At 49.7% G+C, this 16,185-nt stretch overlaps 1 protein-coding gene and 1 non-coding gene across 14 annotated transcripts in view; one reads left to right on the plus strand and one right to left on the minus strand.

Moving 5' to 3' along the window:
• Window positions 1-16,185, plus strand: part of AFDN (afadin, adherens junction formation factor) — a 137,004-nt gene that overhangs the window by 79,637 nt on the left and 41,182 nt on the right. For 9 of the 13 annotated variants that reach the window (XM_036248283.1, XM_036248284.1, XM_036248290.1 and 6 more), the window contains 8 exons: window positions 52-170; window positions 3,703-3,764; window positions 3,874-4,079; window positions 6,774-6,919; window positions 7,638-7,732; window positions 8,104-8,369; window positions 10,287-10,430; window positions 11,817-12,015. In XM_036248283.1, the coding sequence (XP_036104176.1) occupies window positions 52-170; window positions 3,703-3,764; window positions 3,874-4,079; window positions 6,774-6,919; window positions 7,638-7,732; window positions 8,104-8,369; window positions 10,287-10,430; window positions 11,817-12,015 (1,237 nt within the window). Of the gene's footprint in view, window positions 1-51; window positions 171-3,702; window positions 3,765-3,873; window positions 4,080-6,024; window positions 6,046-6,773; window positions 6,920-7,637; window positions 7,733-8,103; window positions 8,370-10,286; window positions 10,431-11,816; window positions 12,016-16,185 lie in introns of all 13 variants that reach the window. The other 4 variants (XM_036248293.1, XM_036248291.1, XM_036248287.1 and 1 more) reach the window with 1 other exon arrangement.
• LOC118622124 lies at window positions 14,839-14,970 on the minus strand. The gene has a single exon (XR_004957943.1).

Genomic DNA, 16,185 nt, shown 5'->3' on the forward strand with positions numbered 1-16,185 from the left:
TTCACCTGCAGTGCTAATGTTCTTAAGCGCCTCGTGTTTCCCCTTGACCAGAGCTCCACTAGACTGGACAGCGACAGGGCGTCGTCTGCCTGCAGCACTGCCGAGCGGGGGATGGTGAAGCCGACGGTCAGAGTGGAGCAGCAGCCAGAGTACCGCAGGCAAGAGAGCAGGTAGGACCTGTTCACCCCTCCCTGTAAGAAGGGGGCGCTCGCCCAGAGAGGGCCGGGTTGAAGCCACTGGTCCACAGAGGTCAGCTGACAGTTCTGAAGGTTGGCAGTGACTCTCCGAGTGTTTCCTCTTCACGTTGTTGACTTGGGGGGAACATGCTTCATCCACAACTGCACCCCTAACAGTGTTACCCAGTTCAGATAGGCCTGTTGAATTAAAATGTTTGTTTTAAATGTGCTACTCTGTAAGACAGGGAGGGTTTTTACAGGATTCTAATATTTAGTAATTTATCTAAAACCCACCATTTTTCCCATTTTTATTTATTATTTTATTTTATTTTATTTTTATCCTCACCCAAGGACATTTTTTTTCCATTTTTTGTTCAGATACAGTGGGGGGGGGAGGGAACATCAACGTGAAGGGACACATCGAGTGGCTGCCACCCGCATGACCAACCAGGGCGGGGACAAACTGCAACCGAGGTTCGTGCCCTCAGTGGGAACCTAACCCGGGTCTCTCCGGACCACAGTCAACGCTCCAACCGCTGACCCAAACCGGCCAGGGCCATTTTCCCATTTTTAGAAGAAATTCTCACATGTTAAAAATACACAGAGCCAAAGTGATTGTGCAGGAGTTTTTAGGCACTGGAGTGCCGTGCTGCTCGGCCACACAGTCTTCCTTTCGAGACAGATGGGGTGGATTGCTTTTCTTCTCGCATGTTCTCCAGTGTTCTCATTTTCTTGTGGTTTTTAAATGACATGTCACCTTAACAAAGCAGAATTTTACTTCCTTGTGATCTCTAAGACTGTTTAAGTGTTAAAAATTACTGTCAGGGTCTAATAACAGGTGGTGCGTTCCAGTGGCTGGTTGGTTTAAACTGCAGCGTTGGTGGTGCTCAGTATGGTGCTGAGGGCTCTCAGTGCCCAGGCGGAATGAGGGATGCCCAGGACAGACAGTCACCGTGCTCTCGCAGCCACAGTGACATCTTTGGGTGCTGTGCAGATCTTCAGTGCACCATCTCTCTGTCCCCTTCACAGACCCAGGCCCCTCCCTCCATGACAGGCCCTGGGACAGCGCTTTCCTTTCCAGCCTCCAGCAGAGGGCGCTGTATGTCCTAAGAGTTTAGTGTTCCTCACAGTGATTAAATTTGTAGATTCACGTGGGTATCTCAGGTTTCTTTCTTGGTTTTATTGTGGGCTTTTGGTTATTAAGATATTTGTTGGCTTTGTGAGCTTTTTTAGATGTAATATAATCAACTTTCTGTGTACTTGTTTTTGATGGCGTATATTCTGGAAGATGTTTAGAATGGTGAATTAGTGTTGTAAGGAGCACCTCTGTTTATTCATAAGGTGGTAGAGAGGTGTGCGTCATAGTTCTGAGCCCGCGAATACTGAGTGAGTGAATCGAGATGGGAGGAGAGATCGATGAGGACAGTGCTTTCAGGGTATGAAGATTAGTGAGTGTGCACAGCTAAGAAGGGAAGACAATGTGATAACAGTGTTAAACAGCCACATGATGATTAATTGTATGTCAAAAATTATTTTATCCTGTGAACATGTATATTCGTTACATTTTTTCCAAGGTCAGATTATTTTACTTTGTAAAGACTTATTAAAGGTTTTATTTGAACTATATGTGTGTTGGACAGTGATGGAAATAGATGATTTTCCCATTTTCAGTCTTTGTGTTTTTCACATGCAGCATTGGTCTAAGCAGTGCTTAATTTAACTTATATTTATTAAAAAATCTAAGTTGCTTTAATAGGCATGTTTGAATAGTCAAGGAAAAAAATATTTCAAATGATAGGAGTGATTTTAAATGATCATTGTTTTTACCAGATTTGTTAAACTGATGAAACACATCATTTGTAAAGTTTATCCAGGATTATTTCATGGATGTTACAGTGAAAAAGTACTACTAACCTGCAATTTTAGATGTCTGTGAATAGGGCAGTATAAGAAAACATTAAAATAACAAAGCATTTAAATTATACTGTGTTTATAAGAGCATTTTTACACATAAATTGTTGAGTTAAATCTAAATTATTGTCATAGGCTGCATAACTTTGAAGCATATCGTTTGATGAAAATATTTTTGTTTTACTTGTAATGAGCATCCTAGTTCAGTTGGCTCCCGTTTCATTTCCCCTCCTCCATCCTGAGCGTGGAGCAGAGGCAGAGGAGGGCGTGGCTGCGGGACAGGGGCCGTAGTCTAGTTGCCAGACTAGACCTGCACAGACCTGTGGTCATCATGGGACTCGTTTACATTCCGGAAGAAATTGTTTATTATTTGGACTAATTTAATTTAATGAGTGGACATGCCAGTGACTCTGAATACTTCCTTCTGGCCAGTCCATCACCCTCTGTCTGAGAGGGACGGGCTGGGGCACGTCGTTGTGCTGTGGTCGTCCCAGGGCAGTGGAGGCTGACTCCCGGGCACTGTGCTGTGCCCTTGTCACCAGAGGATGCCCGTCTGGTCAGCACTGACCTCAATTGGTTTGAGCCAGTGTTTAACTCAATAGATACTGTCATTGCGATATAAGTCACTTTAATCCCACCGCTCACTTTTCAGTTAACTTTGCAGAAAGACAAAACATATCGTACACATTTTTCAAAAGTCTTTGCTTACTAATGGCTTTCAAATGTTTCTTATCAAATCACGCAGTACAATGCCATACACCTACCTTTTGCCCGGGTGGACACATGCCTACATAGGTACATATTTATATTTGTAACTGAAAGAAGAATTTCATGGGACAGTGTTCTACCTTGTGGTCTTCCCGTTGGGGCAGGATGACCCACAATTTGAAGAATTCTTTAATACAAATTACCTAATCTTTGAATTAGTTTGATCTTGAATACCTAGAAATAAACAAACACTAGTACAGTGCTAGTTCTTAAAAATGTTCCAAAGTATAGTTTCTCTTTGTTTGTAATTTTGGCTGTTCCTTAGTTTTATAGTGTCAGGCTACATGGGGAAAAGTGCCTCAGATTTATGTGACTTTAAGAAGTGTAAGTGCGTAGGTTGTCTTCTGTAAGGCACGTGTCACTGTGAGCGTTGAAAGTGCCAACCCCGTGGCTGAGGGGGTCTCCAGGGAGTGTCTGGTCTCACCTTTGTCAGGGGGAGACAGTGCCTACTTCTTGGGGAGTGTTTCTCTTTCCTGGGACAGAGGACTTTCGGGCTGAGGTGGTTTAAAGATTGTCTTTGTGCCCAGCAGTGTCTTGTCATTGTTATTTGAGCCGGGGCTCAGCAGGTGCACAGCAGCCTGGGCCTGCGCTGCGGGGATCTTCGTTAATAATGGAGTCGCGGGACACCTGCTCTCCCCACGGGGCAGACTTGGAGGCGCTGAGTTCTGAGGAGTCGGGAGAGATGCCTGCTCCCCTGATGTTGCATGTGTTAGTATGAAGGGCACTGGCAGGTTCTCATTGCGAGAAAACGGTAGAGAGTTTCTAGGTTTCAGAAATCTGCACAGGTTGTCAGGCTGCTGGGAGCTTGGTGACCTGATCTTAAGAGATGGCAACATTCTTCTTTCAGAATGCAGGATGCTCCTGGGCCCGAGCTGATGCTGCCTGCCAGCATTGAATTCAGGGAGACTTGTGAGTAATTCCAGATCCCGCTGCTGGCGACCTATTTCTTGTCCCATTTTCCTCCTTCTGATTTTCATGTTGGTTTTTTCTTTTGTTCTTTTCTGAAATATTTTCACAGCTGAAGACTCGTTTCTCTCTGCCATCATAAACTACGCCAACAGCTCCACGGTGCACTTTAAGCTGTCCCCCACCTACGCCCTCTACATGGCCTGTCGGCACGTGCTGTCAGGCCAGGGCAGGCCCGAGGCCAGCCCCGCCGAGCGCGCGCACAGGGTGGTCGCCGTGGTCAGCAAGATGGTGAGCATGATGGAAGGGGTGATCCAGGTGAGCTGCAGCCCTGCCGTCGTCGTTGTGGTCGGTGGCAGAGCCCTCAAGTCCTTTGTTTAATGTTTCAGATTGGGCTTTGTCTTGAGAACTTTCCCTAAAGTAACCGTTGTATACATTGTATTGAAACTGTATAGCTTCGAAAGTTGAAAAGAAATGTAAACTACTTCTTCCCACAAACTTGAGAATAAGAGAAGATAAATTGTAGGTGGTAACATAATTATGAAAAAGACCCTTAGAATCACAACAGTTGTGAGAAAGTATTGAGACTTGATGTGGGTTTTCTTAGAATTAAAAAAAAAACGTATTGAGATAACATTCACATAAAATAAAAGTGCCATATCAAAGAGAGTGACTCAGGAGCACTCAGCCACATCCACAGCGTTCGCAGACGCCAGCTCTGCCTGGTCCCTGGCCTCCATCACTGCAGGCCTCACGCCCTCGAGCAGTCCCGCCCCTCCCCCAGTCGGGCTTGCACCCGCTGCGCCTCAGAACTCTGGTGGCCCTAGGAGCATGTGCTCCTCTCCAGTGCCTCCCGATGCGGGGGGAGCCGGGCATTCCGCTCGCGCTCACGGGCACGGTGGCATCACGACATCGCTTGCGGGAACGCAGGTTCAGATGTTGTCATAAATCGGCTTTGGAGATCACAGGAAGTGAGGGCGTTCTCCTGGTGGGGTGCTCGGGGTCTTCCGGGTGCTCTCTGCAGTGATGACATCAGCACCTTTCCCACCGCAGACCCTTCGAGATCTGAGCATAAAGTACATCCATAGATTTTGAAAAAGTTTTTCTGAATCACATGCCAGTGATATTCTTCAACTATAGAACTCCAGTGATGTGTGATGTTAAGTGACATGAGTAGATGGTTAGGTTGTTTTTCTCCTCTCAGAATAGTTTGAGGCAAACTAATTCTTTAATTCTCTCAGAACTGTTTTAAAAGGCCGGAACTTTTTTGTGTGTGTGGTACTTGCCCCTAGTGGGAACTGAACCCAGGACTCTGGTCCGCAGGCCGACGCTCAGCTGCTGAGCCAAACTGGCCAGGGCAAAATGCCGAAACTTTTAAAAATATGTTTCTTTTTTATTGAGTGACTGGCACATGAATTTGATGTTTGTTTTTTTTTTACCCAAGTGAAGATAGAGATTAAAAAGGAAAGTCATTTTATTTGGGTACCATTTTGTTGTTCTTATTATTTTATAAACAAAAGTGACTTCCTTTTCAGTTGTCATTCAAAACCATCCTCTGTCTTCCGTCATGTGTGGGTCTGTGAGGCCTGTTTCAGTCCCGAGACTCCAGTCATTGCCTGCTTTGATGGGCTGGTCCTTATTGAATTCGACCTTCATTGACATCATCAGAACAAGTGTTTTAATTTCAGATTTAGGTCTAGTACGTGATTGGAGGAGTTTTAATGTTTTAGAAACAAACTATGGTAGTGAATAATTAAAAAATTTTAATTTGTAAAAACCCACTTTCAAAAAGCAATTTACTTTTTAGTATAGGTTTGTGTTTTTTCAATATAAGAGTCTCAACTTTTATTTTTATTGTTTCTGTTGGTCTTTCCTGTCTCTTTTATTATTCCTGATTAATCCAGGGGAAGAGATTCATGTGTCAGACTCACAGTGTCACTAAGACATTCAGAAGTCCTTCCTTCGTAAATCTCTCAAGGAGAGCAGTATGTGTGTTCATGTGTTTATTGTAGCATCATTGATAAACTCTAGGAATTTACTTAATTATTATACCAGTGTGCAGAACACAAAACTAATCCTTTATGTCGTACAACCCCTGCGCTGCTCCAGGACAGTGAGTGAATTGTAATTTGGGAAGAACCCAGCTAAATGTTGTGCCTTCATGTACCTTCATATGAGTGTTTTGATTTTTTGAACTGTCATGATTGTTTACGAGTTTCTTTCTCTCGTTCTGCTTGATTTCCCCTCGTCTGTTTTCCTCCAGGAAGTAGACCAGGTTGACCAGGTAGGACCCGCTGCTGGGGGCTGACCCAGCCATGTTGGCTGAGCTGAGTCTCGTGCTGCTTCCATGTCAAGCACAGCACTCCAGGCACGGGACTGAGCCGCGCATAACACTCATTCCGCAGCTGACACGCAGTACTAAACCCTTTGACTTGCAACCTTTACCAGCATTTCATAACTTCTGCTTAATGCACCTCAGTGTGGACATGAAATGACAGCCGTTCTGTTTCTTCTCCTTATCGTTTGTCCTTGGTTCCTATTCTTTGGATCTCATCTGAGGTTGCCTGGCCTGCACACGTGGTCGGGAGAGGATGCGATAGATCAGTACTTGATACCGAGTTGCTTGGTGTCTAAGCCGGTGACTGCGAGTATCAGGGTGGCTGTGGGTAACCATGGATACATGTGTGTATGTGCGCAGATTACCAGATAATGCACAACCTCTGATTCGGTGCTGTATTGTTTGATATCCCCATTTCTCCTTTGATTCCATACATGGCAGCCAATTAGATTCGTGTGTCTCTGCGTGAAACCTTGGAAGTTGCAGTGGTTATTTGTTTCCCACTGCTATGTGTATATCCAAATTTCTTTGCAAATATCTGGTATCTGTGGTAAATACCTTGGTGAATACGGGAAGGTACTGGTCTATCTTCAGCAGCTTTCCAAGAGTATTCCTTTTTGGTGGTTATTGCTGCTTGTCCTGCAGTTGCTTATAGGAATGTGTTCTGCCAACAGAAACAGAAGAACATCGCAGGGGCGCTTGCTTTCTGGATGGCAAACGCGTCTGAGCTCCTCAACTTCATCAAGCAGGACCGTGACCTCAGCCGGGTCACCTTGGATGCCCAGGACGTGTTAGCGCACCTGGTTCAAATGGCATTTAAGTAAGGAGCACGTTTTGAGAGATGACACTGTTCTAGAAAGACTTAAAAATATGTTTTATTTTTATTTTTTAGAGAGAGAGGAAGCGAGAGGTAGAAAGATCCATGTGAGAAACACTGATCGGTTCCCTCCTGCACGCCCCCTACTGGGAACTGAGCCTGCAGCCCTGGGCGTGTGCCATGATTGGGAATCGAACTGGGACCTTTGAGTCCATGGGACAATAGCCACACCGGCTGGACTCTATAAAAATTTAAGTCGTATGTTCTCTTGTTAAATTTTCAAAAGTAATTTTAAAGGTTTTTATTTACTCTCATTGAATAATACCAAGAAGCATGGTCTGGCCGGTGTGGTTTAGTGGTTGAGAACGAGAGGTCACTGGTTCGATTCCCAGTCAGGGCACATGCCCAGGTTGTGGCCCCATCCCCGGGGTGGGGGAGGCATGCAGGAGGCGGCCAATCGATGTTCTCTCTCATCAATGTTTTTCTCTCCCTCCTTCCCTCTCCCTTCCTCTCTTTCTCAAAAATCAATAAGGGAAAAAAAAGCATAAATAACTATGAAGATGTGCCTACTTAATAAATTGATCCAGTCTCATGGATCCTGAGGGTGAAACTACTACACGTGTTGTAATGAAAGTAGTTCTGAGCAGTCTGATGGTGTCTCGTGCACGGCGTCTGGCAGCGGCCCAGTGCGCGGAGATCCTCAGACTGTGTATGTTTGCAGACACCTGGTGCACTGTCTTCAGTCAGAGCTGAACAATTACATGCCAGCCTTTCTGGATGACCCTGAAGAGAGCAGTCTGCACAGACCGAAAATAGGTAGGGCACCCCCCGCCCCCCCGTCTGGTTTGCCTTCATTTCAGTATTTAACATATGTATAAGAGGGAGATACTTTAAAAATAAACCAGCTATCCTATTGCAGTTAGCATTCTTATTAAAATAGTACGTTTTAACTACCATCTGTTTTGTTTAAGAATTGTTCTTATTTTGGTATTTCATGCTGGCTGTACCTTTTCAGAAAGTGTCAGTGAGCTGCAGTGCTGAATAAGGATAGTTAGTGCCCACACGTGGTTCACAGCCACAGCGCCCTCCCGTATGAGTGAGGCGGTGTTCTCAGTGCTGTTATCTAAATTGCTGCTAACTGGAGCCTCCCGGCGGGTGCCCTGGGTGCCCGGCCTCCTGTCCCACAGACGACGTTCTGCACACGCTCACGGGGGCCATGTCGCTGCTGCGCCGCTGCCGAGTCAACGCGGCCCTGACCATCCAGCTCTTCTCTCAGCTCTTCCACTTCATCAACATGTGGCTGTTCAACAGGCTGGTGACGGACCCCGAGTCGGGGCTGTGCTCCCACTACTGGGGGGCCATCATCCGCCAGCAGCTGGGCCATGTGGAGGCGTGGGCAGAGAAGCAAGGGCTGGAGCTGGCTGCCGACTGTCACCTCAGCCGGATCGTGCAGGTGGGTGGTCACGGCTCCGCGGCCCTGCTGGGCTTGTCCTTGTGCAGACCCTGGAACCAAGCTGTGTTCACTTGCCTGGGTCACTCGCAAAATGGCTGGGGGCTTACACCCCAGAAACGTACATCTTTCGGTTCTGAGGCCGGGAGGCCGCGATCAGGGGAGACGGGGCTGGAGCCTCCGGGGCTGTGAGGGGGGATCTGCTCTGGGGTTTGCTGGCATCTTTGGGGTCCTGAGCTTTAGATGCATCCCCCGACCTGCCCTCATCCCACAGGGCCTTCTCCCTGTGCCCATGTCTGTCCACATGTCCACCGTTTGTAAGGATAGCCTCATTGTAACTTGATTTCTCTGTCAAGACCCTGTCTCCAAATGAGGTCACTTCCTGAGGTGCACAGGTGAGGACCTCAACACGTGAACTCGGGGGATGCACTTCAGCCCATAACAGATTATAACCAGTAGAATAAATATCTTTAAAGGGTCTTTTTTTATTGAGACTAGTAAGCTATATTTATTTTATTTCATGGAGCTCCATACTGAAAGGGAAATTTTTTGTTAATGTTTTTGTTGATTTTTTTTGTTTGTTTTTGAGAGAGAGAAACGTCGATGTGAAAGGGAAACATCGATCGGGGATTGAACCTGCAACCCCACATGTGCCCTCACCAGGAACGCACTGGAGCCTCCCTGGGACAATGCTCAGTCCACTGAGCCACAGCGGCCAGGCTGAAAGGGAAATTCTCATTTAACAATGATCATTAATGCCTACGAATACAGACCAGGAAACCACCAGGCAGAAGCCTGTATAGGAGTGGCGCCCGGGGCAGAAGCCGGGGCAAGAGTGGCGCCCAGGGCAGAGGCCGGGGGCAGGAGTGGCGCCCGGGGCAGAGTGGCGCCCGGGGCAGAGGCCGGGGCAGAGTGGCGGCCAGAGGTGGAGAGGAAAGGCTTGAAGTAGCATCTGGAAAGTCATCAGCACACAGGAGAGCCTGGGAGCAGGGACAGGACAGCATGGCGTGTCCCGCGGCATGGGGCGCAGGGCTCTCGCGTGTCCCGCGGCATGGGGCGCGGGGCTCTCGCGTGTCCCGCGGCATGGGGCGCGGGGCTCTCGCGTGTCCCGCGGCATGGGGCGCGGGGCTCTCGCGTGTCCTGCGGCATGGGGCGCGGGGCTCTCGCGTGTCCAGGACGAGGAACTGCTGTCTGACAGCTAAGGGAATGAGCACAGCCTCAGGACCTAGGGCAGCATCTCTGTGCTATTACAGTTCTCAATTTCTTTTTTTGTTTTATCCTCACCCAAGGACATTTTTCCATTTTTTTGTTCATATAGAAGGGGAGGGAGAGAGAAGAATATCGACGTGAGGGGGACACGACTGGTTGCCTCCCGCACGACCCCCACCAGGGCCGGGGACAAACCACAACTGAGGTACATGCCCTTGACTGGAATCAAACCCACGGCTCATTGGTCTGGGCCAAGGCTTCAACCACGGAGCCAGACCGGCCAGGGCCAAGTTTCTCAGTTTCCTAATCTGTTGTGCGATTAGCCTAGAAAGAGACTGGCACCCTCCTGCTCCGAGTCAGCTGGTGATGGGAGAGGTCATCGTAGGGAAGCTGCATCCAGACCCCGGGCACTGTTCATCTGAACAGCCATGGACGTGCTTGAAGTGTCTAAGAGACTTTTAGATGCTTTATGAGCACAGACAATTGAGTGTCATTTGTCGCTCTCAGTAAACTAAAGAGGCCATCTAAAGCCTTTGCGAGTCAGCCGTTTCATTTCAGTTTAATGTGGATGGCCAGCGTTAACGGAGCTGACCCCTTAGAAGTACCTGCATTTTAGAATCAGTGAGCAAGGCATTCAGCTGTGCACGTTATATGCAGGGGACTGTCTGAAGTCTGTGTAAATCATGTCATGTCGTTCATCCCTTTAAATAGGCCACCACTTTGCTCACAATGGACAAGTATGCCCCCGATGACATTCCAAACATCAACAGCACCTGCTTCAAGTTGAATTCACTGCAGCTTCAGGCCTTATTACAGAACTATCACTGTGCACCTGATGAGCCTTTCATCCCGACGGTAAGGGCGGCACCGTGGGCACAGTGTGGGACCTGTTTGCACGGGGAGTGGGGATGGGAAACTTATTTAATGTTGTCTAATTACTTTAACAATAAGCTTATTTACTTGGTCATCTTACAAGATTGTTCTTGCTCTTGATCTGTGGGTTTGGCTCAGTGCAGAAGCCACACAAGCATTTTAAGTGGAAAGAGCTTTAACTCAGGGGACTCGGCTCTTGGGAAATCACTGGGGGCTGATGGGGAGGGAGTTAGGAAGTTGCCCTGGAGTCTTCAGTGTCTGGGCGCAGCCACAGGTGTCCTCACATCACAGAGGCTGCGGGCTTGCCCACGCAGCTGCCTCTCAGCCTGTGCAGTCTTGACTGTGCATCCAGGCTCCTGCAGGAAACAGTCTGGAGTGGGGCCTCCTGCGCCTCAGCCAGCCCACAGCGTGGCCTGTAGCTGGCTGCTCGCAAAGTGGGCGGTGCTGCAAACACCCGCATCACAGTTAAGTAGAGCAATCCCTGTGCAGGGCTGAGCGTCAGACAGAGGTGAGTTCACTTGGTGGGCACAGTGCTCTGCTGACCTCCAGCACTGAGTTTGTGCCGCCAGGACCTCCTCACTGACAGCCCCGCCCCGGTGTCACATGCCGGCAGCAGTCATGCTCTAGTCATGAGGGTGTGGCCCTGAGTGAGGAGGAAGGATTCGCAGCACGCGGCACCTTGGGTGAATGTTACGACCTACCTTGCCCAGAAGTCGTCAGATCCGAGGGATACACATGTGCTCCCGTGGGGTCTGCATGTGGGACGCCTGGGCAGCGGTGATAGGAAGGAGGGAGGCTCGAGAGGCCGCTGGTGGTTGAGCTGCTATGTGCGTCATCACCCTGTGACAGACATCAGGGTGTGCGGACTTCCCGGGTGTGCATTGGGGGTTGGTGAAAACTTCCTAAACAAAATCACTTATGGACCCGTAATTCAGAACTCTGTAGAAGCTGGAAAATAGGTATTTTATTCTGGTTTTTTACATTTAACATCGTGTGAGCTTTTTCCTATGTCATTAAATTTTCTGTGAAAATAGGGTTGTTAATATTGGATGTTGAAAAATTGTGCAAGGGAAAAATGATTACTTTTGGAAAGAGAAAACCCATTTTCTTGTGATTGAAAAATTTCTTTTTATTTAAAACTACACATTATTTGAAATTATTATTTAATATCTTGGTTCATACACTCAAGTGTGCACTTGGCTGGTGTTTTGCTGCTTCACAGACTGAACCTGCTGACGCACTGGCCTCCCTCACGGCCAGCGTGAGTGGAGATAGCCACGCTGCAGAGAGCGGACTCTAGGACAATTACTGGTCAACTGCACCAGTCATGTAGCATCTCTTTTTAATTCTGCATTTTTTTGTAACCAGGATCTGATAGAAAGCGTCGTGGCTGTGGCTGAAAACACAGCCGACGAGCTGGCCCGCAGCGATGGGAGGGAGGTGCAGCTGGAGGAGGACCCCGACCTGCAGCTGCCGTTCCTTCTGCCCGAAGACGGTTACTCCTGCGATGTCGTCAGAAACATTCCAAATGGCTTGCAAGAGTTTTTGGACCCTTTGTGCCAGAGGGGTAAGTATTGGTTATGGTGTCTGGAGTCTGAACTGTGACCCCGATTCTGTGTTCTTATGTGGCAGTCCACTCACGTGGAGCGTCCCTTGTGCTTCTGAAGTCACTGTTCCAGGGACTCTGAAGGAAGTGTTTCTGGTGACACAGGGTCACGGTTGTCCACACAGAGTTCTTGTGGGTGCACTGTGCCTGCCTGTGAACATAGGCTCTGCCCCCTGGCGTCATCCGTGCGCGGGCCTGGGCTGGCTGGTGTCATCCGTGCGCGGGCCTGGGCTGGCTGGTGTCATCCGTGCGCGGGCCTGGGCTGGCTGGTGTCATCCGTGCGCGGGCCTGGGCTGGCTGGTGTCATCCGTGCGCGGGCCTGGGCTGGCTGGTGTCATCCGTGCGCGGGCCTGGGCTGGCTGGTGTCATCCGTGCGCGGGCCTGGGCTGGCTGGTGTCATCCGTGCGCGGGCCTGGGCTGGCTGGTGTCATCCGTGCGCGGGCCTGGGCTGGCTGGCAGCACCTTTTGCGGCTTCTCCCTGCTTGGTGTTCACAGGCCTGGTAGCTGGATGCAGCCTCTGCAGCCAAAGTGTCTCCACTGGTGCAGGGCAGCACAGGCTTCGGAACCAGATGGCCCGAATTCTGACTGCAGCGCTTCTCCGGTTTCTCGCTGTGGAGTGGGTGTGCTGATAGGACCCCCTGGGGGCTGCTGCTGCTTCCAGGGTCTTGCTGGCACTTGGTTTGCGCGGGGAGCCCCACCCCGGCGTGTGGTGCCGCCAGCAGCTCAGCTCCTGCCGCACTGCACGTCTGTCTCGTCCCCGGCACACGGAGGACACACAGGACGACGCCTGCAGCAGGGGCTCGTGGGCGGCCAGGCTGCAGTCCCGGCTGCTGGTGATGCAGGGAGTCAGACCCAGACGTTAGGGTTTTAAGCAAAAGTAATAGAGAAGTTCAGGTTACGTGTCCATAGGAATATAAATGTAGTGAGTGTGGCGTTTAAGTTCAGTGACTACTTTGCTCACCACAATCGATTTGTGTCTTCAACGATTTTGACAGTTTGAAAGTTTACAAAGGCTGCTTGTGATAAGGAGATAGGAATGTTCGGTGGCCCTGCGGGAACGCAGGGGTGGGGAGAGGGGTGTTCTAGGTGACCTGGGGTGGGAGAGGAAAGAGGAGCAGGCTGCGGGCACTTCTGAGAAAGGTGGGCATTGGGAGTCCCCAAGCCGGTGCCTGTCAGAGGACCCCGCGCTGGGCCCTGGCACTGGACCTGTCAGAGGTGGACACCCGGTGCCCTCCATGCCACACCCCGCCCCATGTCAGAACCTTGCCACCTTTGCTCGCCACACACTGCACACATAGGTGTGGGTCATGGCAGCGGTCCTGGGCCAGGCCTCTCGTCCAGCCCTCCATTCTGCCCCACCTCACACACTGCACACACAGGTGTTGTCATGGAAGCGGTCCTGGGCCAGGCCTCTCGTCCAGCCCTCCATTCTGCCCCACCTCACACACTGCACACATAGGTGGTGTCATGGAAGCGGTCCTGGGCCAGGCCTCTCGTCCAGCCCTCCATTCTGCCCCACCCCACACACTGCACACACAGGTGTTGTCATGGCAGCGGTCCTGGGCCAGGCCTCTCGTCCAGCCCTCCATTCTGCCCACCCCACACACTGCCGTCAGACCTCACAGCGGGCGTGTTTCTGGCTCTCCTTGGCTCCTGTAAGACTGAAGTCACCAGATCACCAGCATCTCCCTGCAGCCTGCCTCCCCTCCCTGAAGGCCGTGCTGTGTGGCCAGTGCTGTGTGCTGTGTCGGCGCCCGGGCCTGGGGCCTCGGTACTGCTCTCCTGACTTTCCTACGTCTGCAGAGCCTCAGCGTCATCCTGACGCCACCTTCCCCACCAGTGGTTCCAGGTTCCTCTGTGGTTCTTTGTGGCAGCATTTGAAACATGTTTGTGAACATCCCGTCTTCTGTGTTTGTGTGCAAGCCCCAGGGGACAGGACTGTCCTCACTTTCCCCTCCCCCCAGCAGTGCCAGGCCTGCTGCTTCCATTCCTGCTGCAAATAGCATGCAGGGGCCTGTTTGTCAGTGTTTGCGTGTGCGGTACTGGTGTGCGCACAGCTGCTGTGGCTGCAAGTCGGAGGTCTCGCCTCGAGGATGCTCCTTCCTGACCCCCTTAGGCGCTCTTGAATGGTGAGCGCAGGGCCTGAGGCCGTTCTGCACAGCCCGGCTCACACCTGCTCGCTGTGCGGTGGCAGTGCGGCCAGCACACCGGTGCCTCTGAGGGCTGGCGGAGGGGCTGCGCGTGTTCTGTGCCTGTGTGCTTTCGTTTATATTTCATTTCATTTATTTATTTTGTACTGCGATAAAAATAGCCATATTACAAAGCCTTTTAAAAAAGCAGATTTGTCAAAACATCACATTAGAAGGACTATGCTCTGAAGTATATTAGAAACAATATACTATCCAGAGCTGTGAGGTAGACAAAAGGAAAAATGGAGTCAACTACCACCCTATAAAAATGAGTTGGACTAGAGTGAAAGTGAGGTCACACAAGAGATCCTTGCTCACCTTGAAATCAGCTATGAGCTCTTTCCCCAGAAGTCCCCAAAGTATACCACTGTGACAGGCAGATGCCTCCCCGTATCAATAAAATAGACAGGTATCATGTTTCAAAAGAATGAGTTTTCCTTTAAACAGCGTTCCCTCCCACCTCCACCCCAAAATATTCCATGATGTCTATCAGTGAGCAGTTGTACGTATTTTCTACAATCGCACCTTCAGAGACTAGAGTGAGCAGTCTGCTCACCTGCACACACACTGAGCTAGAAGCAGGCAAGAGATGTGTGCGTGTCAGTAGTGGGACGATCCACCCTTTTTACTTACAAAGGGTGAACAGAAAGCTGCTGTATTTCTCTAGGACATTTACAAAGAGCTTTCTTCACCTTAAGAGGAAACCAAATAAAAAAGTAAATGTCCAGGCCTCCGTGTTTTTAACTTTCACACTGTCCTTTGCAAGCCAAACACCAGCTTTGCGCTCCCAGCTCCCATTTCTTTTGCTTCTGTGTGATACTGTGAAGGCTGTCAGGTCAGCTCGGGCTCACACCTGATCTGAGACACGCTCCTTCCACAAAGAAAAGTAGAACGTGTCTGCTTGCAGTGTGGGCAGACTTGTTGTGGAAACCCGACATTTGAAAAAATAAAATTACAATTGTTGAAATTTCAAAACTATGATAATTATGATTCTCTAAAAGGGGAAAGAGAAGTAAGTTGTAGGTTATATTTTAAAGAAACTTGATTGAAACCGTGATTTAAAAAGAAAGGACTAACGCTAAGTAAAATCAATCCATATTCTTATGTTAACCGAGTATTTGTGACGTCTCCTTTTCCCTCTACCACAAACATCCTGTAAGTGTCCATTGTAAGCGCCGGGATGGTCCTTGCTAGTGGGTGCTGGAGGAGATGACCAGGGTGCTCGGGTGCCCACCAGGGCCTGACCGGGACTGTTGCTGACATCTGCGGTGCGGGCCTGGCCCTGGGCACCCACAGTGGCTGCGATCTGCTGAGGACAGTGAGGCTGCTTGGGGAGACGTCACAAGAATTATGCAAGACTGTGTGATGTGACTTGGTCAAAACATCTCTGAGAAGCTCAGAATCTGATCTGACTAAGTGAAGAATATATTTTAAACATTTCATCCTTTGTCCCTGATGAAAATGTCAAAGATAATCTTTAAAACATTATAAAATGATTCTAAAATTTATCGGTAAGAAATTCAAGTAAGACTTGTAAGAAAATGAGAACGAGCCCATCCTACCCAGGTCACTACACAAGACAGCCGCCGTCTTGTCTGGGTCCTGTCACCCAGCGCCCGGCAGCACAGGCCTCCACCGCGAGGCCGCGGTCCCTGCGCCGCGCCCTCCTCTGCTGTGGCGCTCGGCGGTGCCGGGAGCCTCGGGCAGTGGAGCAGGGGGACCTGCGAGGAGGGGTCAGGTGGGGCCCACGGAGTCCAACGGAACAGGCACGCTCTTCAGAGCAGAGAGGAAGCCGAACCGCTTCCACTTTTCTACTTGGTGTTGACCTTCCATTGGACCAAAACAAGGACGTGGTTTTAACTGTCCGGTAGTTCAGTGTCGGAGGATGTAGAGGTGGAGTAAGACAAGCAAACGTGTCTTCAGACGTTGACGACTGTAGTGT

This window comes from Molossus molossus, unplaced genomic scaffold, assembly GCF_014108415.1.
Source record: "Molossus molossus isolate mMolMol1 unplaced genomic scaffold, mMolMol1.p scaffold_m16_p_8, whole genome shotgun sequence".
NCBI lineage: Eukaryota > Metazoa > Chordata > Mammalia > Chiroptera > Molossidae > Molossus > Molossus molossus.